This window comes from Poecilia mexicana, unplaced genomic scaffold (genome assembly GCF_051168715.1).
Source record: "Poecilia mexicana isolate PSO_F unplaced genomic scaffold, ASM5116871v1 scaffold_9, whole genome shotgun sequence".
NCBI classification, from domain to species: domain Eukaryota; kingdom Metazoa; phylum Chordata; class Actinopteri; order Cyprinodontiformes; family Poeciliidae; genus Poecilia; species Poecilia mexicana.
The window spans coordinates 517,660-544,275 of record NW_028263378.1 but is presented as its reverse complement, the minus strand read 5'-3'; the positions used below and the strand labels follow the sequence as shown (position 1 = coordinate 544,275).

The window sequence follows — 26,616 nt, the reverse complement described above, 5'->3', positions numbered from 1 at the left end:
CTCCATAACAAAAGATCGATCAGAAAACTTCAGCCTGTTTTCACTGATTTTATTAAGTTTTGACGTCATTTAATGTCATCGTGATTTTTGGAAACCTTTCATAATTCATCCTTTAGTTTCTAATTTGTGAATGTTTTAGATTATTTATTCCCAGCAGCTGCAGAAACTTTTTCATGGTTCAGATCAGGACAGGAGAACGACTTGAAATATTCCACGTAGCAGCTTTACAAGAGATAAAACGAGTCTCAGAGAAAAAACATCACATCTCACCCAACCTGGGGCCTAGTTAAAGTCACTTCCTGTGTCGCCGCATCAGCCAGAGCTGACCTCTGACCTGAGAGTGACGGTGCTCAGAGAGCTGCCTTTTTAACAGGAAGAGGCATCAGAGTGCCGGTGGCCCGAGGCGAGAAGAGACACATTCAGACACGGCGACCCGATTGGAACCGCCCAGACGGAGATGAGCCACTGGCTGCTCCAGCATGGAGGCTTCACAGAGAAACCTGCAGAAACACGTCCAGAACCAGAACCGCAGCAGGTTCCTCTGCTGGTGGACCCAGTAACTGGAAGCAGAGGGTCCAACCAGGTCCAGAACTTTAAAGAACCTTCTGGAGTCCTCTAGAAACCTAGAACCGTCCAGGTTTTGACCCTTCAGATGAAGCATGGGGGAACCTTAGCAGTGATGTACCTAACAAAGCTAATGTTAGCATTCTAACATCTCACTGAAGAGATAAAAACATCCAACATGTCTGACTTGAAGCTTCATCAGTTTTGTTTAATGACATCAAAACACGAACTACAGCATGAAGACCTCACGTAAAATGAAACGGGTCAAAATTAGACGAACACAGGAAATATTTACGTTAGCATAGCTGGTTAGCTGCAGAGGTTAGCAGCCACATTACAGCAGTGGCTTCATCTTTACCTCAAACTACAGTTTTTCAGATGGTTTCCATTCTGCTGGGCTACAGGTAGCTTCAGATTTTTGTAGCTACGGGTCTATGGAGCTACAGGCAGCTGCAGCTCCTTCAACGTGGAAGCTGCTTAATAAAGCGTGCTAAGTTTCAGTCAGGAGTTCCTCCATCCATCCAGGCCATAGGTGGATGAAACAGCTGCTCTGTCTCCTTTAGGCCATTTTAACGACCAGGTTGTCATACGGTGAAAACTGTTTCTCCTTCAGCTCCTCCTCTTTGTCGCCCTCCACCTCCTCTTCCTGCGGCTCCTCCTGTTTCTGCTCCTCCTCTTCTTCACTAGCGATGCTCTTCTGGGAAGCAAATGCCCTCTTGGGCCTCCTGGGCACGGCGTAGTCGTCCACGCGGGGGTTGTAGGGATACTCGTGGCCTTTGGGGTCGACAGAGGTACCCATGATCCTCCAGGCATCTCCTCTCATCTCCTCTGGGTCATCGTAGACCGAGGGGTGGGGTGTGGCCGGCGGCCCTGTGGCCGCCGCACAGCCTTCAGGCTCGTCGTAGATGTGGTCCACCTTCCCGTATGTGCTGTCTGTTGTCCTGGCTTCACTCCGGAAGATGTTCCGGACCTTCAGCTCATCTATGCTGTCGTAGAGCGGGTCAGCACCCAGACCACCCTGATCCGCCGCCAGGATGTCGGACATGATGTTAGAGGCGAGGGTGTCGAAGGGCAGCGAGTAGTCCGGATCTCTACCCATCACCGCAGCGCCACCACCCTTCTTGTCCTTCTTGGTGGCGCGCCCAGCGACGTCCGCCATGCTGATCTGGGAGTAGGTCTGCTCCAGGTTGGGGTTGGAGCCAAGTTTGGGGCTGAGACGGGCGCCGGGGGCGGGGCTGGAGGCGGGGCCAGGCAGCTGGCCGGCGCCCGATTCAGGGCTGGCGTTGGGCAACGGGCAGCTGGAGATCATCTTCACCTGGCTCTTCCTGGGGACGGGGAGACCGCGGGTGTCCAGGGTCAAACTCTTCACGCCGGTCAGCATTTTATCCACCGGAGGCTCCAGACGGGCCTGAAGACAGAAGGGACCGGCCGGTTCAAAGGTCATTCTTAAACATCAACAATATTCCTGGGGCATTTAGATGTTTCATGTCTGTAACTCATGTACTGAATCCTACCAGCTGGGGGCGCTGCTGCTGCTGTGAAGAGTTGGAGCTCTCAGCGTCTTTGTTATGGATCTTCTGCAGATGTTGAGGCTCCGTCACCATGCTGTACACACCTTCATCACCCTGCAGACACAACTAAGGTTGGACTCCTGCAGGAACAGCCAGATCTCAGCTGTAACCCGGCCAAGACTCCCAGCAAGACACTACGTCCTTCACAGGAAGAATCCTAAACTCCTGCTACGTCGTTGAGTTTAAAACTTTTAATTAATAAGTGAAACTGCTCACAACATTATAAATACAGCTGCATGTTTCATTTAAACAGTGCTTTTGTTCAGAAATGCCAGCTTTTATTCTGCAGTTCGTGCTTTTATTCTGAAGTCTTTCCTCAAGTAATGCCCCAGGTTGTACCTGTTGGATCTGGACACGGGGCTGTTTCTGTGGCGGAGGCGTCCGGCTGTGGCCCAGGGCGGTGTTAGCGGGTGGGGCTGGCAGGGTGAGGTTGTGGTGGTTGGGGCCGGTCTCTGGAGGCATTGGGCCCCCTCCGGAGGTCTGTCTGTGGGGGAGGGAGATCTTCTGCAGGTTGATGGCGGCCTCCACGGCCTGGAACAGCAGGTTTCCCTGCTTGGTGTCGAACTCAAAGCTTCCCTCGCCGGAGTCACACCTGCGACCCGCCTCGAAGGAGAAGGTGGACTGGAGGAAACAAAATGGCTGTTTAGCGTTAGCGTTTCTGTCTGCAGGTCAGCAGTCCTGGACTAGAACAGCCTCACAAAACCTGCAAGTGTCGAATCATAACCAAATAACAATCAGTTATCTTCCTGAAGACATTTATTCTGGACCCACAGAGGACAAGAGCCGTCCTCCGTGGCCAACGTTGGCCTTAACATTTAAACATCAAGATAAACAGATCAAACTGGAAGGAGAAGCATCAGTGGATCTGGACGCCATTAACAGGCAGGATGGGACAGATGGATGAGATGGCAAAGGACAGTATCCATCTACGTAAAGACATGAGGAGCTCAACAGATTGGTCTCCAAGAACCAGAATCCCAAGCTTTAACAGAAACATCAGGTCAGTGGTTCTGATCTGAAACCTGCCCTAGCTTCCCCTGCTGATGAACCTAGCCATTGTGTCCCAATCTGTCCTGAGGACAGCAGAGACCCAGACAGTAGACTAGGGCTGTTGTAAACGAATATTTTAGTAATCGAGTAATCTATCGATTATTCTTACGATTAATCGAGTAATCGGATAAAAAAAATTATAAAATGAAATATTGGTAAATCTGGCATAATACCGGTGTTACTATCAGATATCAATATCAGTCCAATTTTTCATATTTGAGCATCCCTAACAGTTGCTTTTTTGTAGTTTAGAAAACTAACCTGTAACAATAATAGCTCACTTTCTAAGTTAACCAGAAGAAAAGTTATAGAAAAATCTGAAATTATATTGAATTTAATAACAAAGAGGCAGGCTCACAAATATGCTTATAAAAAATGTCTACAATCCAGCTTTTAGTTTATGTATTCATCTTCAGTGAGTTTAATAGATTAATTAAACTCACCTTGCCACCTAACCTGTCACGCTTTGGGTTTGAAAATACGGGAAATGCCGCCTGGAGTGGGAGGAGAGGGCGAATGAACGAACGTAAGATGGGGTGGAGGGGAGGAAATAGACCAGCGGACTGACGAACCGTTAGACCGGGGGACGAACACGGGGGGAAGCAATACGGGATATTTACGACACCTTCACTGGTCACACTCAGAAACTCATCTACCAGCCATGTACGATGCGCTCCGCCACCCGTTTCTTCAGACCGGGATATGAAATTTATTGTGCGGTTCGTCGGTAAAGCTACATTTACACGGTAAGCATCAGCTACTCAGCCGCCCGCCCTGTTCAGGCTATCCGCTCACCTCAGCGCTCTTCCCGCCGTTCGCTTTCAACCAGCAGCCCCGGAGGAGAAATGCTGCCGTACTCCAGGCATTCCCCCAGTCATTTTAAGGATGCTTATTGGTTCCCCAAAAACGATAAAAAGTCGGGCATTATCATCAATCAATAAAATCCCCACGGGCCAATCTTGAAGATTGGACTTTATGCCGCTGAGACTTAGCTTTTGTCAACAACTCAGAGGCGGAAGTGAGAGCTCCGCGCAACGCAAATGAAGTCCCGGCCGGAACACGGTGCGCTAACTAATAAAACATAAATTAACGAAGCTTCGAGGCAGGTAAATTTTCCTCGAGGAATTTTAGTAATCGAGGTACTCGAACCATTCGAGGAATCGTTTCAGCCCTACAGTAGGCCCCGCTCAGCAGCCCAGGGGAAGCTGCACCGCTCCATGTCCCGCTCCACCCTACCGCCCTACCCTTGGCTTTGAAGAAGACGTCAGACTCGTGGTGGTTGTGTGCGTTACCTTGTCCCGTCCGAAGCGCCGCAGGTACCTGTATGGCCAGGTGTACAGGATGTCCCCCGTCTTGTCCATCAGGTGCAGTGCGTCCATGTCGGCTCTCAGGACGCCGTCCCCCTTCAGCCGGCACCGATCTGACGCATCCGTCCTCCGGACAGATACTTTGAAGTCCCGCACTGTGTCACACAAAGCGTTTGATTACAGTTTGATGAATAATTTGTGAAATATTTGTGGCATGTGACGCCTCCGAAACAGAGGCTTAGTGGCCTCTGTTGGTTACATGCGTTGATTATTTATTCCATAACTATTGATTCAATTTTTCCGATTAAAGGGAAGATCGTGTCTGGCAGGAAGAAATCTCTGTGGAGAAATGCTCCACTAGTGAGAAGTAAAAGAAAGCTATGTCAACTGGCATAAAACTCAACTTCCAGCTCACTATGAAATCTACAAAGGTTCGTATCTTTGTGGATCCAAAGCTGTCAGCGAACTCTGAAAGGAGACGTTCTAATCTGAAATCACTAACCAACACATGGTAAACGGCCTGTACCTGTAGAGAACTTTATCAAGGCCAGAGGACTCCAAAGCTACATTCACCCATTCACACACATTCACCTGCAGATGTGGAGAGCTACTGGATAGTAGCCATGGCTGCCCTGAGGAACTCTGACAGGCGTCAACAACAAAAGCATCAACAATGCTTCTGCCTTGTTTGCCAAGCTGACAGGTTGACAAACTCAATTTGGCAACTTATTGGCAGAGAAAAAAATGAAGCTGAAGAAGTTTAATCTGGACATCAACACCAGTATCACCTCTTGATTCTCATCTGCCTTCAGTGCCACATCAGGGTTTTCTCCCATTGAGAGTTTATACTGGGCCAACAGAAGCAGAAGCCAGGAGCGATGGCGTCCGTTTTCTGCTTTAGAATCAGTTTGTCTGTAGATCCAGGCAGCAGCAACTCGTTCAGTCCGAGTTGGTCACGCTTCCAAACACGGAGCAATTAAAGTCAGTGCAAGAGGATGTGTCCATGAGGATGTGGTTCGGCTTGGGACAGGAAGTAAACATTCAGAGACAGGAATTTCCACTGAGGGGTGTTTTTTTTTTTTTTTTTTTTTTTTTACAGCACATGCAATTTCCGGTTAGCTCAGTAGCATAGCTTCCTTTGCATCATGGTCAAACATTAGCAGGCAGGTCATATCAGACTCGATCTTTTCAAACTTCGACAGAGTTCAGTTGTTTCTCCACAGCTGAGAGTCCAGGCCGTCTGGACGAAGCAAAGAACAAGGAGCTGGTTTTACCAAGCTAGCACCAAATGTACAGGAAATGGCTAAATGTCACCAACTCAACCATGAAACCTTGGAAAAAATGATAAATCCATCATCCCTGAAGCAGCTTCACTTCCCCTGGTGAGCATCTGGACCTGCAGGTTCTGCTGCCTCAGCCGGTTCTGATTACTTTTTCCCAGCAGTCAAACTGAAACAGATCAAGGTGCGCCACCTGTAGGTACAACAAGTTAACAACTAAGTTGGACCTGGTTCTGCTCAGTTAGTAAGTGAGACTTGGTTTGGACCCCGGTTCTTCCTCAGGTCCAGAACCCCAGAGAGCCAGTCCAGAACAGGCTGCAGATCAGAGTACCTCCTTGTCTCGTCTCAGGTTGTGGTTCTGGACATGACAGAGGGACTTCTGGGTCGACGGCAGCAGCTTCGTCTCAGATGAACTGAAGCTGTTCCTGTTCAGGGAAACCGTGCGGCAGAGACGGCAGGTGCTGCAGGAAGTGGAGCAGCAGCTTCTGGAGACGTTTGTTCTGACCTCAGACCTGTGGCAGAACCGCTCAGATCCGAACAGAACCGCCCAGAACCGCTCAGAACCAAACAGCTAAAAATAGAAGCGTGGCTTCCTGAAGCTTTGAGCTGCTGAGTCAGATGTTCAGAGGAAGATCATCGAGAACTAGATCAGAACCAGGACCAGAACCGCTCTGACTAAGAGTATCTGGTCCAGACACTCTGACTGAACCGGATCAGAACTGGACACTTTATAAGAAGTGCTTAGAGGAAACTCTGAGCTTCTGAAACTTATTATCTTCCTGACTGTTTGTCACCACAAACAGTCAGTTTGTGGTGACAGACGAGCTGCAGGTCCAGTTCCGTCCTCAGGTCCGGTTCCGTCCTCAGGACTAACTGAAGATATCAGCTTCCTGGCTTGGCTGATGTCAGCGCTTCCTGCTGAGAAACAGGAAGTTTGTCCCGCCAAGATAAAAGCTGAGGTGTCTGCGTCGCTGCAGCGCTGGCCGGCCTGCGACCGCAGCAGGAACCGGCTCTGAAAGTTTCCACTATGCTGAGCTGCAGCGCCGACCGCAGTGGAAACTACTGCAACACTCTGAGCCGGTCGGCGAGCTATTTCTGTCCTCAGGCCGGAACCAGAACCCGCCGGCCCAGAGATCCGATCATCAAACCCCACAGAGACGTTCTCTGTAGACAGATCCAGCTGGACCTAGTTCTGGTCCAGATCTGGTCGGGTTCTGGTCAGAATAGCAGAAATGTTCAAAGTTTTTCTGTGAGTCAGCAGAACATTCTGCTGGGTCAGATGGATCGGTGCTGCAGCCCGGTTCTGGTAAAGGTGGTGTCATGATGTGGGCCGGGTTGCCTCCTGAAGACAGATCAGATGCGGTTCTGACCCGTGCCTAACAGGAAGCTGAGGACACGTCTGCATGTCCATCAGAACTGAGTACAACCCACCCTGGGTTCTGGACTGCAAGCTGACCCATCCAGAAACAAGAGTAGCTCACGTCAGAGGTGAAAGGTCAGACCCCCAGTGCTGCTGGGTCCAAAAGTCTCTTTGATTGATCAACCTGGCGAGGCAGCAGGAAGTGAGGTTTGGTTTACACCGCAAACAGGAAGTCCTGAACTGAAACAGGACGTCCTGCAGGCAAACAGGAAGTCCTGAAGGCATACAAGAAGTCCGAAGGCATACAGGAAATCCCGAAGGCAAACCGGAAGTCCTGAAGACATACATTAAGACTTGAAGGAAAACAGGAAGACTTGAATGCAAACAGGAAGTCCTGAAGGTAAACAGGACTTCATTTTGCCTTCATTTTGCCTTCAAGTTTCCTGTAGGCAAACAGTAAGTTCTTAAGGCATACAGGAAGTCCTGAAGGAATGCAGGAAGACTTGAAGGCAAACAGGAAGTCCTGAAGGCATACAGGAAATCCTGAAGGCAAACAAAAAGTCCTGAAGGAATGCAGGAAGACTTGAAGGTAAACAGGAACTCCTGAAGACATACAGGAAGACTTGAAGGCAAACAGGAAGTCCTGAAGGCATACAGGAAGACTTGAAGGCAAACAGGAAGTCCTGAAGGCATACAGGAAATCCTGAAGGCAAACAAAAAGTCCTGAAGGAATGCTGGAAGACTTGAAGGTAAACAGGAACTCCTGAAGACATACAGGAAGACTTGAAGGCAAACAGGATGTCCTGAAGGCATACAGGAAGACTTGAAGGCAAACAGGATGTCCTGAAGGCATACAGGAAGACTTGAAGGCAAACAGGACTTCATTTTGCCTTCAGGACTTCAGGTTTCCTGCAGACAAACAGGAAGTCCTGAAGGCATACAGGAAGACTTGAAGGCATACAGGAAGTCCTGAAGGAATGCAGGAAGACTTGAAGGCATACAGGAAATCCTGAGGGAATGCAGGAAGAATTGAAGGCAAACAGGAAGTCCTGAAGGAATACAGGAAGTCCTGAAGGCATACAGGAAATCCTGAAGGCAAACAGGAAGTCCTGAAGGAATACAGGAAGTCCTGAAGGCATACAGGAAATCCTGAAGGCATACAGGAAATCCTGAAGGCAAACAGGAAGTCCTGAAGGAATGCAGGAAGACTTGAAGGCAAACAGGAAGTCCTGAAGGCATACAGGAAATCCTGAAGGCAAACAAAAAGTCCTGAAGGAATGCAGGAAGACTTGAAGGTAAACAGGAACTCCTGAAGACATACAGGAAGACTTGAAGGCAAACAGGAAGTCCTGGAAGCGTACAGGAAGTCCTGAAGGCATACAGGAAGACTTGAAGGCAAACAGGAAGTCCTGGAAGCGTACAGGAAGTCCTGAAGGCATACAGGAAGACTTGAAGGCAAACAGGATGTCCTGAAGGCATACAGGAAGACTTGAAGGCAAACAGGACTTCATTTTGCCTTCAGGACTTCAGGTTTCCTGCAGACAAACAGGAAGTCCTGAAGGCATGCAGGAAGACTAGAATGCAAACAGGAAGTCCTAAAGGCCAACAGAATGTCCTGCAGGCAAACAGGGAGTCCTGAAGGCAAACAGGACTTTATTTTCCCTTCAGGACTTCAGGTTTCCTGAAGGCAACCAGGAAATCCTGAAGGCAAACAGGAAGTCCTGAAGGCATAGAGGAAGACTTGAAGGCAAACAGGAAGTCCTGAAGGCATACAGGAAGACTTGAAGGCAAACAGGAAGTCCTGAAAGCGTACAGGAAGCCCTGAAGGCATGCAGGAAGACTAGAATGCAAACAGGAAGTCCTAAAGGTCAACAGAATGTCCTGCAGGCAAACAGGGAGTCCTGAAGGCAAACAGGACTTTATTTTCCCTTCAGGACTTCAGGTTTTCTGCAGGCAAACAGGGAGTCCTGCAGGCAAACAGGAAGTCCTGAAGGCATACAGGAAGACTTGAAGGCAAACAGGAAGTCCTGAAGGCATACAGGAAGTCCAGAAGGTAGGATGAGCTGAAGACTGAGGGTCTGTGACTCCGTCCCTCCGTCCTACCTTTCTCTCGGCCGCTGTACAGGGAGTTGTCCTCCATGCCCTCCTCGTCCTCCACCCGGTTTCCTCTCTGCAGGCTGCCTCTCTTGGCTCCGCCCTCCGTCCAGCTCATCTGATGGACAGAAATCGGTTTATCATCAAGGAAACATCTGCATGGAACCAAACAATCACTCAGATCTACGGGAAATAAGTTCCTTCAACGGGTTTCTACAAACTGCTGAACCTGATCCAGAACCCAGAGCCTGCAGGTCTGACGGACCTTCCATCAGAACCATTATTATTATTATTATTATTATTAAAATATATAGAATTTTTATTAGTTTTTTTTTTTTTTTTAGAGGATTTTTTTTTCTTAGATCCAACCCTGAGCATGTTCTGGTCCAGGTTCTGGTCCAGGTTCTGGTTCTGGTTCTGGTCCAGGTTCTGGTTCTTGTTCTGGTCCAGGTTCTGGTTCTGGTCCAGGTCCAGGTTCTTGTTCAGGTCCTGGTCTTGGTTCTTCAGTCTTCGTCGTCTCTTTGAGCTCCTCTGATTGGCTGCCTGCACTTCCTGTTGCGCTCCCTTAAAGGGGAAGTCGAGATGTGAGTCAAGACGCCGGCTGTCTCTCAGCATCCTGCTATTTTTACCAGAACCTGCTGACCCGGTCCGCCTGCAGGTTCTGAGCCCAAACCGGATCATGAACCGAGAACGCAAAGCAGAGAAATGAAAACTGTTAAACGTTTCTGTAAATCAGTTCGGCTTCCATGCTGGAAATCCTCTGAATGTCGATAAAATATCCACAAAAACATTAAGATGTTTATTTCGTTGCGCCTCTAAAACAACGCTACAAGTTTAAATTTGTCTGATAAATAAAGTCTGTCGCTTTCTTTAAACTCCTAGAAAACTTTGAGTCCTGATCTCAGCTCAACATCCCAGAACTTTTCTGCTGTTTCTCGTATCTCTGGGACTTGAGGCTCCTCAGACCTCGTGACTTTATTTAGGACGTTTCTGTCTCCTAGGCAACATTTCTCCCAGAAATTCGATCTGATTCTGACATTTGATGACTTGCTTTCATCAAAATCTGAGTACAGATTGAGGCAAGGTAAGGTAATTTTATTTATGTAGCACATTTTCAGCAGCAATTCAAAGTGCTTTACATGAGTTAAAAGGAAATACAAACAAAATAAACCAAAGGAAAGAAAAAAAGAGGAAAGAAAACTAATCTAATGTTCTAAAGTATGTAAACTAACTGCTCCTGTTCAGAGTTGCTAAGTATCTAATTCCATTTCTAACTAGTGAGTACTCTACAGTTTCTAAAAAAATAAGCTAAAGAGTGACTGATCTAAATCCTTTTCTGGGTTAAAAGTGACATCATCTGCAAAGGGGGTAGTAACTAGTTACATTTACTTAGTTACTTGAGCAACTTTTGGAAAAAAAAGTACTTGTAGGAGTAGTTTTACTGCACCGTACTTTTAGCCTTTACTTGAGTATTTATCATGAAGAATCGCTGCTCTTACTTGAGTTGCATTTCTGGATCCACAGTGAAGAACTTCTGAATGAAGAACAGAAACATTTTGTCCAAAAACGCATCAGCCCAGCAGTTTTTGTTAGAGTGAGACCTCTCCTTTGTAGAGCAGCTTTGTTACTGTAATATTTCTATCTGGTTCTGGTGTGATGTTGATCTTAGAGTCAGTGAAGTTCTGGGTCCAAACAATTGATTCATAAACTGCAAAAACCTGACGGGAAGGAGGCTATTAGGAATGTTGCTAATAGGAAGGAGGCTATTGGGAAGGAGGCTATTAGGAATGTTGCTAATAGGAAGGAGGCTATTGGGAAGGAGGCTATTAGGAATGTTGCTAATAGGAAGGAGGCTATTAGGAATGTTGCTAATAGGAAGGAGGCTATTGGGAAGGAGGCTATTAGGAATGTTGCTAATAGGAAGGAGGCTATTAGGAATGTTGCTAATAGGAAGGAGGCTATTAGGAATGTTGCTAATAGGAAGGAGGCTAATGGGAAGGAGAATAATGCTCCGACCACAGAGTCCAGTGAGTCATTGTGGGCTAGCAGCTAGCAGACATTAAACTGCTACAGTTCATCACTTTGAGCAGTGTTAATGCTAACCCTAACGTTCGTAAAACATGGCGGCTCAGAAATTTTCCTGTGACGTCGTTTTTCAGGGACCTGAGACTATATGTACAAACATTTTCTTTTGATGAGTTAATATTTTATTTTAATAAGAGGCATCTGGACTAACAGGAAGCTAATATTTATAAGTAGAGCTTTAAGGACATGAAGTGTGGCCCCCCCGCCCCCCCTGGAGATCCGGCCCTGCTGAGACTGACTGCAGCGCCACAGAAACAACTGAAGCTGATTTATTTTCTACCATCAACACATTAATATAATACCTGGATGGCTCCAAACTTCCTGCTTTAAATTCTGACCCGACTGTTTCTGGACCAGAACCTCTGAACAGAACCTGATCAGTGGATCACTGATCTGATAAAGTAAAGAAGCTCTGAGTTATTTTAACCAGGATGTCATTTAAATCTCAGATTAAACCGATTTCCTTCCTTCAGAAATGATCAACATCCTGTCCGGCAGTGGAACTGATAATCTATAATCTATAATCTGATCCATGATGATGATTCTTCATAATCCAGTTAAAATCCTTCATCTGATCCAAAACGCTGCAGCAGAAACTAAAAGCAGAGATCAGATTCTGCTGCTCAGCTTCCCTGATAATCCAGATGATAATCTCAGAGAGAAACCCTCAATAATCAGGTTCTGATGGGTTCTGATCGGTCCACAGCTTCCAGCAGAACCGTATGGTACCACAGTGCTGGTTCTGCTGGTAGAATGGTAGGAAAATCAGTTTGGACCGGCTGAGGTTCTGGTCGTGGTCCAGTTGATCGCCAGAGGACGGTCAAACACTCTGAACCAGAACGAACCCTTTGTGACCCCTGACCTCAGCTGGTTCTACTTTCAGAGTACGGGTCCGGCTCAGAAACGCTCTCGGACCTTCTTTCTCTTTCTTGTCTGTCAGATCAGAACCAGAACCAGAACCAGAACCGGCCTGTGGGTGAGAACGGCTGGCTGATCGAGCCGATCAGAACCGGGTGTACCTACAGGGAAGGCGACCTCACACAGCCGGTGGGTCCAGTCGTCCCGCTGGTTCCGATCCGCGGCGAACACGAAGGTCTTCTCCGTGGTTTCCACCAGGAAGGCGCCGGTGTCCCGCGGCCCGCCGTCCACCTCCACCTCCGAAACCCGGATGCAGTCTGCCAGCCGGATCACCTGGGGGCCGTGGGAGCTGGGTCATCACCGTGGAAACGGGAGGTGTTATCGCCATGGAAACGGAGGAGGGCGGTTACCTTCTTGCTCTCCTGCTGCTTGCGCAGAGTCTTGTCGTTCTTCTCCACGTTGCCTCCGTCTTTACACTCAAAGAACTCCATCCTGGAGATGGAGCAGGAGCTCTCCCGGTACAGGACGCACCACACCCGCTTCCACTTCTGCACACACACACACAGTCAGAACCGGGCCGACAGAACCCATCAGGTTGACCCTCAAGGTTCCTGTCAGGGTTTACCTTCCCGAAACGCTGCTGCTGGAGGAAGAGCATCCCCTGCTTCCTGATGTCCTCCTCCATCGCGCTCCACCCGCTGCTCCACCGTCCTCAGGCTTTCTGCACCTCCTTTCTGCACCTGAACCTGGTTCTGGTTCTGGTCAGAGGTTCGGGTTTCGTCTGTCTCCACTTTCTTCTCCTTTTACCTCTTTAAACTTCTGCTTTCCTCCTCCTGCAGCTCTTCTGGTTCTGCTCTGGTTCTGTTGGACCCGTGTTTCGGTTCTGACCGGTCTCTGGTGGCTCCGGTCCGACGGGTCTCGCTGCTGAAGCAGAGTGACGTTCAGGGTGTCATGTGTGCTTCCTGCTGTCGGTGTCTGTTGCAACGTCTGATGCAGAAGTCGCCGTTCCTCTGGTTGGACCTCCTCCTCTTCCTCCTCCTTCTTCTTCTCCTTCTCCTCTTCCTCCTGCTGTTTCTATCTCATCACTTCATCTCCAGCAGACTCCCCAGATCTGACTGTTCTCATCAGAACTTGGACTGTTCAGCAGCTGCTGCTCTACAGGCTGCAGCAGCTGAAACCGAAGCAAACGAAGCGCCCCCTGCTGGTTGTGTGGAGGACAGAGGAGGAAGCGAAGCTCCTGCAGCTGAACTGACACTGAAATGTCTTTTGCCTGCTCATGTTTCAGAAACCAGCCTTGAAATGTGTAACTGGGAGCATTAGATGCACATAGAGGGGAAATAAAGCAGCGAAGTGGCAGAGTGGAAGCTGCAGACGGTTTAACAGGAAGTTCGACTCTGTGGTTTGTCAGCAGGTGGAGCTTCAGCTGTGACACACCAATCAAGGAGATCAGTGGGTTGACACTTCCTTTTTCTGAGAATCTACAGGCTGATATGCTGCAGGAGAACATAAACTTTCTGCAATAAGTCCTGCAGAGAAAACCGACTCCAAGCATTTAAGAACCAGAGCAGCAAAACTGATTCATCTCTGTTAATCTGAGATATTCTGACCCAGAACCAGGTCCGAATCAGGATTATCTGGCCTGCAGCTGGTCTAGTGTCACCATGACTGCTTTGATCCAAAATGGTGGACTTATAACCGGCTCCAACAAACTGATGCCTTGTTTCCAACGAGTGTGGAACGGGTTCTACTGCTGAACGCTCCCATCAGGTTTTTGCTGCCGATCACCTGGATTGGCTGTTAATTTTTCACTTCAGGTATAAATGCTACTATGTGATCTGGCAAAATGGAAAAATTATCTGGTAATAAATTCACCTAATTTAGACATAAAACATGCAAAACACTTGCAGGCAAAGAACAGCAGCTGTTCAGTCAAAAGGACTGAAAAACCTGCAATCAGTACAATAATATTTAACAGTAAGGCTCTCAGCCATAAATTATACAGGAGCCAAATAAATCTCACAACACAGAAATCAAATAATGTCAAGAAGAAAAGGAAACAATCATTAAAGTCAAAAGCATCAAAATAAACAATCATGAGTTACTGAATCAAGACTAACGCTGGCTCTGATTGGCTCGCTGATTAACGCTGGCTCTGATTGGCTCGCTGATTAATGCTGGCTCTGATTGGCTCGCTGATTAATGCTGGCTCTGATTGGTTGTTTTCAGCTCCTGCTGCAGCTGCTCGCTGTGAGAGCTCACCGTCTGGAGGCTGAGTGGCTCTGTCTGGGAAATATTACCACCAGTTGCGGCGGTCCGGCAGCAGAACCAGAACCACGGTCTCATTCTGCATCTCCAAGATTTGAATTATTGTTGGGGTTATTTGTTTAGCTTTCTGATCGTGATGCTAATCCGGTGAGTGTTGGTAGCTGCGCTGCTCTACCTGCTGATGGATCCGGATGTCTTTTGTTCATGGGTGACGGAAAAGGGGGGGCCAGGGGCCATTGGCCCCCCCACTTTACGGCCCTGCTCTGCCCATTCACTGGTCCCACCAGACATTTACACAGGCTGCACACAACTCTGACAATCTGTGACCGACATCTTTGTCTGTACATATACAGGTCCTTCTCAAAAAATTAGCATATTGTGATAAAGTTCATTATTTTCCATAATGTAATGATAAAAATTAAACTGTCATATGTTTTAGATTCATTGCACACCAACTGAAATATTTCAGGTCATTTATTGTCTTAATACTGATCATTTTGGCCTACAGCTCATGAAAACCCAAAATTCCTCTCAAAAAATTAGCATATCATGAAAAGGTTCTCTGAACGAGCAAATTATTCCAGACCTTGGGGGAAGCAGTGGACTGAGTCTGGAGTAGAAACATTTCCTACACACAGGCGTGTGCAGGAAAGGGGCTACAGGTCCCTCATTCCCCAGGTCAAAGGTCAAGCCACTTTGAACCAGAAACAGCAGCAGAAGCGCCTGACCTGGGCTACAGAGAAGCAGCACTGGACTGTTGCTCAGTGGTCCAAAGGAAATCCAGGTGCCAGAGTCTGGAGGAAGACTGGGGAGAAGGAAATGCCAAAATGCCAGAAGTCCAGTGTCCAGTACCCACAGTCAGTGATGGTCTGGTGTTGGTCCACTGTGTTTCATCAAGGGCAGGTCAATGCAGCAGCTATCAGGAGATGTTGGAGCACTTCATGCTTCCATCTGTTAACTTTTTTGGTATTAAAACACTTTTCTTCTATTGGTTGGATGAAATATGCAAATTTTTTTAGAGGAATTTTGGGTTTTCATGAGCTGTAGGCCAAAATGATCAGTATTAAGAGAATAAAAGACCTGAAATATTTCAGTTGGTGTGCAATGAATCTAAAATATATGACAATTTAATTTTTATCATTACATTATGGAAAATAATGAACTTTATCACAATATGCTAATTTTTTTAGAAGGACCTGTATGCAGACAGAGGCACAGATAAAACCTCCAACACTGAGATCTGGACCAAAAGGCTCAGGATCGTAACAGTCACCCAAAGGTTTACGCACATGCGCAGCTCCAGGTCAGGTTGGGATCAGGAACCGGTCTGACATCTGATACGTCCCTGTCTAAACCAAATCTTCCTAAAATGAAATTAGAATTCTGTATTTGTGCCACATCTGGTCCAAATGCCGTATTTATAGAAATGTGGCGACGTTTTCTTTCCACCGGACCGTATGGAAAGAACATCCGATGTCGGCCATGTCCGTTAACTGGTCCGGACCAAATTGTCATGATTTATAGTTTGGTGAGAGAAGACGCAGGCAGACCCAAGATGAAGGTGAAGAAATTATGAATTTAATGATGAAAGCTCAAAAACGGTCCAACACAGCAGAGAGTTTAGCACACAGCTAATACCGGTAGCTACTGATACACAGAGGACTGAAAACGAGAGCTAACGCTAACCAGGCCTGTACAGTTCAACTGGAGAGCAGAGAACGTAAGACGTGCGACAGCAGACAAAGGACACAGGCGGACTTAAATACACAGGGAGGGTAATCAGGAAAACTAGACACAGCTGGATCAATCAGCAGGGAGGACAAGGACACAGAAAAACCAAGAAATAAATACCCAACAACACAGATCGTAACATAAATGCTCACCCACACTTTACCCAGAGCAGATCATTTTTGGTCGAAAATTAATTGCCCGAAACGTTTTTTATTGTTTTTTTTTTTATTTTTTCGTCCAAAAGCCAATCAGCCATCAGGAGCCATATGTGTCGATGGCTGCTGATGGTTTTCAGGTCTCTGTTGGCTGTTGAAATTCATTTTTGTCTGCTAAATAAAAGCACATTAAAGTTTAATCATGGTGCTTTTCATTTTGTTTTTAATGCCAAAATATTGTCATCAGTCCGGCTGGTTATCTGTCTCACGCAGAAATCTCTTTCCCGCACAATTAGCGGAACAGCAAACATAATTGCGCCTTTTGGCTTCAGTCCCAGAGCAGAACGCGGCGCTGCGCTCATGGAACCATGAGTTTGTCCTGCTGCTCCAGTTGGTATTGCTGGAGGATATTTGACATCTATTTTATTATTATACGTTTTTACTCTTCCAAATATTTGACCAGTCATGATTTTTGTCATATCTATCCATCTTCGACATTATCGTGCGTATTTTGCAGTTGCAATAAATCGGTGAGCAGAGGGCCCTGCGGCTGTACGCAGCGTGAGATTTTCCTTTAAGTAAAAAAAAGGAAAAGATTCATTAGATCTTTTTTTATTATCCAACCCTCTTTAAAAATGTGGAGGAAAAAATATCTTTTGTGTCAAAACATCATGTACATATCATGTACCAACATCCGACATCCAACTTCAAAACAACTTCACTGGTAGTTTCAACGGCACTAACGAAGGAGCCCACTTTGGTTTGTTTTGGAGCAAGATGGGGGGTGGTGAACTCTGGATGACCTAAAACGTCTTTTTTATTATTATTTAATTTTTTTAATTGGAAAGGCAAAATACAATTATTTTGTACAATCCAGCTTCCACCACAATGGAGGGAAGAGAAGGAAAAACATATAATAACCAAACATCCATAACAGAAGAGTGAGTGGGGGGGTAGAGAAGGGTCTGGTGTGATTTTTCTTTTGATAGGGGAAAAAACACAATCAAGAGCATAAATTTGCCATAATTCTGAACTAAGGTACAGTACACAGCACAACATAACTTGCATGTAATAGACATATTTAGTTCACAGGATTTACCAATTTTACATAGTTTGTCCATTTAGACCAGATCCTGAAAAAGGATTCTCTCCGACCTTGAACAGAAAAAGATAACTTCTCCAGAGTGTAAATGTCCTGTACAATGTTGACCCAATCCTCCACTGTGGGTGCTTCGGGCTTTAACCATTTTCTAGTGATTGTCTTTTTACTTGCTGCCAGAAGCACTAACAGGAGTTTTTTGTCGTCCAGAGTCCAGTTATCAAATGAAATGCTTCCTAAATATAGGGATTCACAATGACATGGGATTCTTTCAGTAAAGATGTTATTTAAGTGGGAACATATTTGCTCCCAAAAGGCCTTAATCACCCAGAAGATGTGGTGATTTGCTCCATTTGTTCCACAGAGTCTTCAACATGTATCTCCGCTGCCCTGGTGTTTTTTCTGAACTGGAGTTACAAAATATCGAACAGAGTTTTTCCAACTGAACAGTCGCCATGTATTGGAGCTTGAGGTCATCCAGTGTAATTTATTAATCTGTTCCCAGTCTTCAGTTGTGATTAATAAATGTCCTTCTTTTCTCAGAGGAGGAAACCAGACCAATTCACACGTCTGGAGTCTTCATGACAATCCTCAAATAACAACTTGATGTTGCTTAAGTACTAACGTGGTCGTGGTTTCTTTCATGTTGTTGATTGAAGGAACATTGATTCCAGCAAATATGTGTCCATCCATGCTGTTTACACCTGCCAGGTAGTCAAACTGAGCCGCATTGTGAAAAAGCTTGCCTGGATCATCTGGGATGAAATCACAGCCAACACCGGTGCGAGCTGGAGCAGGTCCATGACGGGATCTGAGCAGAGAGCAAGAGCTGCTGTTCTGTCTGCAGGGAAACACTCGACAGACAGGGCCAAGTCAGCAGCCTGCCTGAAACTAACCCACACTCCAACACTGGAGAAGAAACTCTGATGCAAACAAAAAATTAACCAGACCAGAAATAGAAAGCTGAACTGAAAGTTCAACAGATGGAGACAGGCTGGGTTCCTACAGACGTGTTTGTGTTCAGACCTTTCCCGAAAATATCCAGCAGGTTAATTTTCCCTGCCATGGTGAGCTTGATGGGGTTGAAGGCCTTCAGGCAGGCCAACATGTCGTCTTCCTCTAAGACGACATGTTAGAGGAAGTCCAATAGGACTCTAAGAGCCTTCATTGCAAACTCGATGGGGCTGTGGAAAACCACCCTTGAAGCCAACTGCAAACCACTTGCACAAGTGTCCATCAAATGTGGCATATACCAAGGAGATGCTCTGTCCCCACTGCTGTTCTGCATAGGCCTGAACCCCCTTAGCCAAATCATCAACAAGACTGTCTACGGATACCGACTCAAGAATGGGGCCACAATCAGTCACCTCCTCTACATGGATGACATCAAGCTGTACGCCAAGAGCGAGCGAGACATCGACTCACTGATCCACACCACCAGGATCTACAGCACTGACATTGGGATGTCATTCGGACTAGAGAAGTGTGGCCGGATGGTTACAAAGAGAGGGAAGGTCGTCCGCACAGAAGGGGTCTCACTCCCAGAGGGAACAATAGCAGACATAGAGCACAGCTACAAGTACCTGGGAATACCACAAGCAAATGGCAACCTCGATGAGGTCACAAGGAAAGGAGCCACAGCCAAATACCTCCAACGAATAAGGCAAGTCCTGAGAAGCCAGCTCAATGGCAAGAACAAGATCCGTGCAATAAACAGCTATGCCTTACCAGTAATCAGATAACCTGCCGGAATAATTAGCTGGCCAATGGAAGAGATAAAGGCCACAGACGTTAAGACTCGGAAGCTACTAACCATGCATGGAGGGTTCCACCCCAAATCCAGCACCCTGAGACTGTACACGAGCCGTAAGGAAGGAGGCAGAGGACTAGTGAGTGTGAGAGCCACTGTCCAGGATGAAACATCCAAGATCCATAAATACATCAAGGACAAAGCCTCAATGGACGATGTGCTCAGCGAATGTCTCAGACAATGGGGAACAGAGGAAGAGGTGCTGGAGGAACCATCATGGGAGGACAAGCCCCTACATGGGATGTACCACCGACAAATAACTGAAGTGGCTGATATCAGGAAATCCTACCAATGGCTGGAGAAAGCTGGACTCAAGGACAGCACAGAGGCCCTCATCCTGGCCGCCCAGGAACAGGCCCTAAACACCAGAGCAATAGAGGCTCAGATCTACCACACCAGACAAGACCCAAGGTGTAGGTTGTGCAAGGAGGCCTCTGAGACAGTCCAGCACATAACAGCAGGGTGCAAGATGCTGGCAGGGAAAGCATACATGGAACGACATAACCAAATGGCGGGCATAGTGTACAGGAACATCTGTGCCGAATATGGACTGGAAGCCCCGAGGTCAAAGTGGGGGACACCCCCAAAGGTGGTGGAGAATGACCGAGCTAAGATCCTGTGGGACTTCCAGATCCAGACAGACAAGATGGTAATGGCGAACCAACCGGACATTGTGGTGGTGGATAAAGAACAGAGGAAAGCCGTTGTGGTGGATGTAGCAATACCAAGTGACCACAACATCAGGAAAAAGGAGCAACTGGAGAAATACCAGGGCCTCAGAGAGGAACTGGAGAAGGCCTGGAAGGTGAAGACCACAGTGGTGCCTGTGGTCATCGGGGCCCTCGGGGCAGTCACCCCCAAACTGGAGCAGTGGCTCAAACAGATCCCAGGAACAACATCAGACATCTCAGTCCAGAAATGTGCAGTTCTAGGCACAGCCAAGATACTGGAGGAGAACCTGAAGCTCCCAGGCCTCTGGTAGAGGACCCGAGCTCAGAGGATGAGAGAGAGAGAGAGAGAGAGAGAAACCGCGGAGGGTGAGAAGGGAATTTTTTATATATATATATATATATATATATATATATATATATATATATATATATATATATATACACATATATATATGTATATATTCAACACCTTGTTGAAATGTTGGGTCATTAATTTGAACACGTTTTGTTGATTTTTTTGTTGTTCTTTAATAAACAACATTTATTAAAGAACAGAAATAGTGAATAAATTAATGAATTGAGATGAATCTGCAGAGACCCGCACTACTCTGCAAACCTTTATTCTGCCTCTGTGATTTTGGGGATTTGGTCCGTCTGGCTGAGTTCAGGATGAACAGCTGGCATCATCTGAACGTTTTAAGCCAATCAGAGGAGGACCTGCTGAGCTTCCTGGCGCCGTTCAGTTTGTTACCTGATGCTGAGATCAACTCATTGCACCGCTGCTCTAGCAAAGCACGAACAGTTCAGAAACAATATGAAATGGGGGGGAAATTATTTATTAACTGATTAAGTCATGTTTTAGATTGTTCTTGAAAAACTAATCAGTCACGGCTGATTAGTGGATGAACTCACGGCTGCACAGTGAACCCGTTGATTCTTTTACAGCCGCTCCTCTCTTGCAGGTACTGCGAACCCCGCTAAATCTTTTAGGGGGACGCGGTACCCGACCGTACCCCCTTACTTTCTCCCCTGGGTACATGGAATTCTTTTTGGGGTAGTCATTTTCGAGAACGCTCAAAAAAATCTCCAAAAAAGAGGCTCTGTTAAATTCCTCATATTGATTTATTGCAGTGGCCCTCAATATAAGTTATGTGTTATTTATTTAGATTATAACTTGTTAAGTTTGCTGTATTTTAAAACCTTTTTTGGTTTTCTCATGTCCTGGTGGCTGAGAACCTGGTAGGTGAATATCTGGGAGTATCATGGATACTTATTTTGTGGTTTTAAAAGCTTTACATTGAAGATGATAGGAAATAAAGTCATACTTTATTTTGTTTTACTGCCAGCTGCAGTCGCCCCTCTGCTCTCAGCTCCCATACTGTCTGTCGGCTAATGCTAACGCTCAGCCGCTCCAGTTTCAAACTCTTCTTATTAAAGTAAGAGTTGGAGAGCTAAATATAATTGAAATATTGGCCACCTTCGACAGAAAAAATAACTAAGTCTATGAAAGCAATGTAGCAGTTTAGCTAGTTTTGATTTCCAATGCATAAGGTGGCAGTTTATCATGATTCAGGCCCTGTTTACATGTCAAAGATCCAACGAAAATGGAATTTTTGTTCTGTTTCTGTTGACACATTTACATGAAGACATTCTAATTACAATCTTTGTTTACACCAGGGGTCCCCAAACTACGGCCCGCCTCCACATTTGGTCCGGCCCCCTGAACAATACCAGAGAGCATTCAGATCTTTTTTCATTTATTGTATTTTCCGGTTTATATGTGGATTTTTCTTCAACCACCAGGGGGCTCTTTAGCAAGAAGTGTGTCCTGTAAATTGTGGGGCACATTGCTGCCATCTGTCGGACTTTTAGGGAACTGCTTGACTTTTGTAAGTAGCAACTTATACTTCAAAACGAACCTTTATGTTAACATATGAGAAATTAATATGTTAAAGTTACTTTCCCTCAATGTACTAGTCAGTCCCAGTGACCGTTTCACTCACGGGTTTTGCCCCTGTGCTTTCTGGGTAAAAATCAATCGAGGGAACCGTATCTGATGGGGAAACACGAACCGTAGTAACACCATCATTGTCAGTAGTTTCTTCTGTAGATTGTAGGAAGCAGCTATGTTTAGCGTCATACTATGCATGAGCTGGGGATTCCCTGACAGAAAAGATCCGTTTACTCTGTTTACAAGACGACGGACGTTTCAGAAACATCGCACTCTGGAACCCGTTTTCAATCTGTGCCGTTGTCAGAGAAAACATTCGGTGGTTTCATCTAAATGTACATTACAAACGCAACAAAACTCTTTCATTTTCACCAGAAATTGTCTTGTAAACAGAGCCTCAGCCAAAGTAATGAAATAACCTGCAGTCTGATTTTTATTATGAATGTGTTTCTTCCTACTGAGCCATGAAAAGAAATAAAATGTTTCATGTCTTTTGCTTTAAGTATTTACTTACTGGATACTGGAAGGTTTTATGCTAGTGCTGCAGAGCCACAGCTAGCAACTAACAGCTACAGCTAACAGCTACAGCTAACAGCTACAGCTAACAGCTACAGCTAACAGCTACAGCTAACAGCTAACAGCTAGCAGCTAGCTCCTTTCAGCGGCTCTGACGGAGCCGGTTCTGTTCAGCTGCTGTTGCTCCTCCTACACTTTGGACTGAACCAGCCAGCATGCCTAGGTGGGCCCCATGCGGGGGAAAGGAGGGCAGACCATATGGGTCCCATATGGGTTTGTCCGCGGGTTCCACGATGGCCCCACATGGGTTTGCCCATGTAGGGCCCATGTAGGGCCACAGCCCACATGGGCCCTACATGGGCCCCTATATGGGCATTAAATGGACAAACCCATATGGGACCCATATGGTCTGCCCTCCTTTTCCCCACATGGGGCCCACCTAGGCATGCTGGCTGGGGGGAACCTAAAAATTAATTCTTATTTTTTTCTTAGATGAAAAGCAGATTTACTTTGTTCTTTGTTTCTGTTGCCTTTTTATGCTGATATTGTTTAAATACAAGGGTTTGTTTTATGATTTCTTTGTGGGCGTTCTGGACTTTTCCAAGGCTGGCGGGTCCAGACCCGCTGACCCCCCAGGATTTACGGCCATTGGTTTGCATGAATTGTTGCTGTTATGAATTGTGAATAACAAAAAGTTTAGTGTTTAGTGATAGATTCTGGTAGTTTCTGCCTAACTGATAAAAAGTCGTGTTGATAAATTTATTTATTTATTTCGAACAGACAGAAAAAACAATCAAGAAAAAAAGAAAAACAAAATAAAAAACAAACTTAAGTAATAAAATGTAAAACAAATTATTCTGCCCATGTGACATGCAAATTTTATATTTTCTGTTCGAAAAGGAGCAGGTAGAAGATATAATATCTTATAATATCCTGGCCCTTTCATACTTATCAATTTATAATCAATTAACTTTCAGAACAACAGAAAGAAACAACTTGTTTCCATTTTACATGATGTTTAACTATGTACAATTGTTTTAAATACTATTCATATCATCAATAGCATTATAGACCATTAATCAATCATCTTATATAGCATATTTTGAAATAAGCTCTGTTTTAATTAGTTTTTTAAGCTGGTTTATATTTCTACTTTAGCTCATCATTCAGTCCATTCCAGACATTTACTCCACACTCAGATAAACACAAACTCTTCCTGGTTGTTCTAATATATTGTTTTTTAAAATATCCTTCACCTCTTAAATTATAGCTCCCTCTCTGTCAGCTATTGGGTGGAAGTTGCTGATTTCTGACCTTAAACATAAATTGTACAGTTTTAAATGTTACAAGGTTCCAGAGTTTCAGTACATTTGATTATAAAATACCTGGTTTGTGTCCCAACATCCCACTTCATGTATTCAGATTGACTTATTTTGTATGACGTATAATGGCTGTAAATTTGTTTTGTATTTATTCCCCCAAACTTCCACACAATGTGTTAGATGTGGTGCAATGAGTGTGTTATACAGAATAAAGATTTGTAGTCCAGGATGAAACTAGTTCCTCTCAGAACAGCAACACTTTTGGCTATTTTAGATTTTACTGATTTGTGGTTTCCAGCTAAATTTATTGCCTAATATGACACCCACAAAATTTATTTCATGTACTTGTTGTAAATCAACTGTCAATTGATATTTTAATTGGATTATTTTCCTGTTTTTTATTGTTTCCGAATATAATATAAGTGAACATGTGACTCTGAGGCCATCAGGTGACTGATTGTTTCCCACAGTTGCTGTAGCAGAACCAGAACCAGAACCAGAACCAGAACCAGCGGCCCAATGAGACCATGGACTTACCGTCCCAACCAGGATGAGGTTTAGGTTTCTCCCACTTCCCAGGAACGTCAGCGAAGGGGACGCCTTTAAACTCCTCCACCGTCCGGAAGAGACCTGATCAACGTTCAGCCCCTCCACAGCGCCGGCCTTGGACTGGACCACACACCCAGCTGCTCACACACACACACACACAGACGCACACACACAGACACACAGACACACACACACAGACACACACACACAGACACACAGACACACACACACACACACACACCTAGACACACACAGACACACACACACACACATACACACACACATACACACACACAGACACACACACACAGACAAATACACACACACACAGACACACACACACAGACACACACACACACACAGAGACACACACACACATACACAGACACACACACACAGACACACACAGACACACACACACACATACACACACACACACATACACACACACAGACACACCCACACACACACACACATACACACACACAGACACACCCACACACACACACACGTAACCCAGTGTTAAAAATACAAGTAAAAAATCAATAGATGTTGATTTAATATCTTATTCTGCAACGAGATTAAAAAGTAATAAAGTTAAAAAAAGAATATGTTTGTAAATATGTTCATAAATATTGATAAAAAAAAGTGCTAAAAATCTTTAAAACCTGTGAAATATCCCTTTAGTGATTGCTTTTAGTGACAGATTAAACAACCAATAACTGGCACAGTTTGATTTCACATCAGCCAATCAGGTTGATTGTCCCGCCCCTTTAACTGCAGCGCTGAGATTTAGCTAACACCTCCCTTGAGAGCTGATGGTTGTTCCGTAAATTGCCTGTAAGATTCTGTTAAATTCTACGAAGAATCCTGGAAATTGGTAAGACAATGTTAAAATAGTATCGCAGAATTTATAATTCAAAATAGTGAATCTGTTGTTTTTTTTATTTAGATGTCAGAAAGCTTCTGTTCTAACAGCTGCCGTCCGGAAAATGCCCTGTATTTGTGTAGCATGGAAGCATCGGTGAGTAATTGCACGCGCTCAGCCGTTGGCCCAGTAAATTCGCTAAAAATTGGCTAAAATACCTAAAAACTGTTAAAATTTAATAAAAAAAATAAAATTGTATTGTAAACTTTATGTCATTATTATTGTGTGTGTTGTATTCGTCCTATGTAAATTTATTTATTTTTCTATTAGTACATGTTTTAATATTTCGACATTGTTAATGTCATGGTGCTCTTATTGCTTAGGAACTTTCTGTTCTCTGTAGGTCGGAGCTAATGCGGGTTTTTCAGGCTTTTTTTTCTTTATGGTGCACTTTTGAAGCATCGTGCCCAGAGACATCAAGATCACCCTTACAAAGAACTTGGATGGCAGCCCCAGCCCAGAGGACCGGGTGAACCGGTAGATGGTGACCCGACTGGTCACCAGCCGTGAAACATTGAAAAATATTTCACAAACACATTGGAAAGACTAAACAAACTTTGAAAGAACATTTGACAGACATCAGAAAGACTGGGTTATTTCTATTATTTATTTATTTTGTTTTTAGAAAAAGCACGCAACTTTTGTTTATTTGTACAATGTGGATCCACAAATGTTGTTTATATTAAATTTTACTTTTTTCTATACATTGTGTGCTCTCCTCTGTTGTTCACACTCAGGCTCCCCCGAATTTAGAATCTCCTGATCAGGCCCAACTTCCTTTATACTTCTGTAGTGTTGGTGTTAGTAAAGTAAATTAACTTAACTTGCCATCTACTATTAAAGGTATGTAAAGTAACCTTTCTTGTGGGTTACACACACACACAGTTCAGTCAGGAGTCTTCTTATGCAAACTGCCTAAATCTTATTTTCTAATTTAAAGCAGGGTGTGGGCGGTGTGATGCTGAGGAACGACTGAGTGAAGAAGTACAGGAACATGACCAAGATGTTGGCCCATGTAGAGGTGGGTTCTGGAATGGGTTGAAGTGGACCAGAACCAAAGAACCAGAACCAGAAGTGAAAAAGAAATAAAGCAGAAAGAATCTGAAGGTTTTCTCTGGTTTTGCTAGTTTCTCCTGTTTCCATACACACACATATAAGAAACATTCAGGCGAAGTCGTGTTTTTCCCGTCTGAGCTGCTGATCAGAGGAAGGAGTCAGAGTGAAGCAAACCAACCTTTGCAGCTGCAGCGGACCTCAGAACCAGCCCGAACAGAACCAGGTGGATCATCATGATGTGTGTCTTCCTCCTGCAGAACCTCCTGCTTTATATGGCCTGGTGGGGCGTTCAGGTCAGCTCAGAAACACGACGCCTCCACACCGGATGACTCTTCATGATGCCATGTGACCTCATGCATCTCTCAGAACCAGTCACTGAGCTTTACCTGGAAAA

The 26,616-nt window shown here is 45.3% G+C and overlaps 1 protein-coding gene across 1 annotated transcript; it reads right to left on the bottom strand.

Moving 5' to 3' along the window:
* Nucleotides 1–751: 751 nt before the first annotated feature.
* On the bottom strand, nucleotides 752–13,554 carry dok2 (docking protein 2). The gene is made up of 8 exons (XM_015011342.2): nucleotides 12,795–13,554; nucleotides 12,580–12,717; nucleotides 12,335–12,502; nucleotides 9,236–9,344; nucleotides 4,478–4,647; nucleotides 2,475–2,756; nucleotides 2,079–2,189; nucleotides 752–1,972 (listed from the first exon to the last, which is right to left on the bottom strand). Exons 1-8 carry the CDS (start codon nucleotides 12,852–12,854, stop codon nucleotides 1,124–1,126), a joined length of 1,887 nt encoding a protein of 628 aa, XP_014866828.2. The 5' UTR covers nucleotides 12,855–13,554; the 3' UTR covers nucleotides 752–1,123.
* Nucleotides 13,555–26,616: the final 13,062 nt, after the last annotated feature.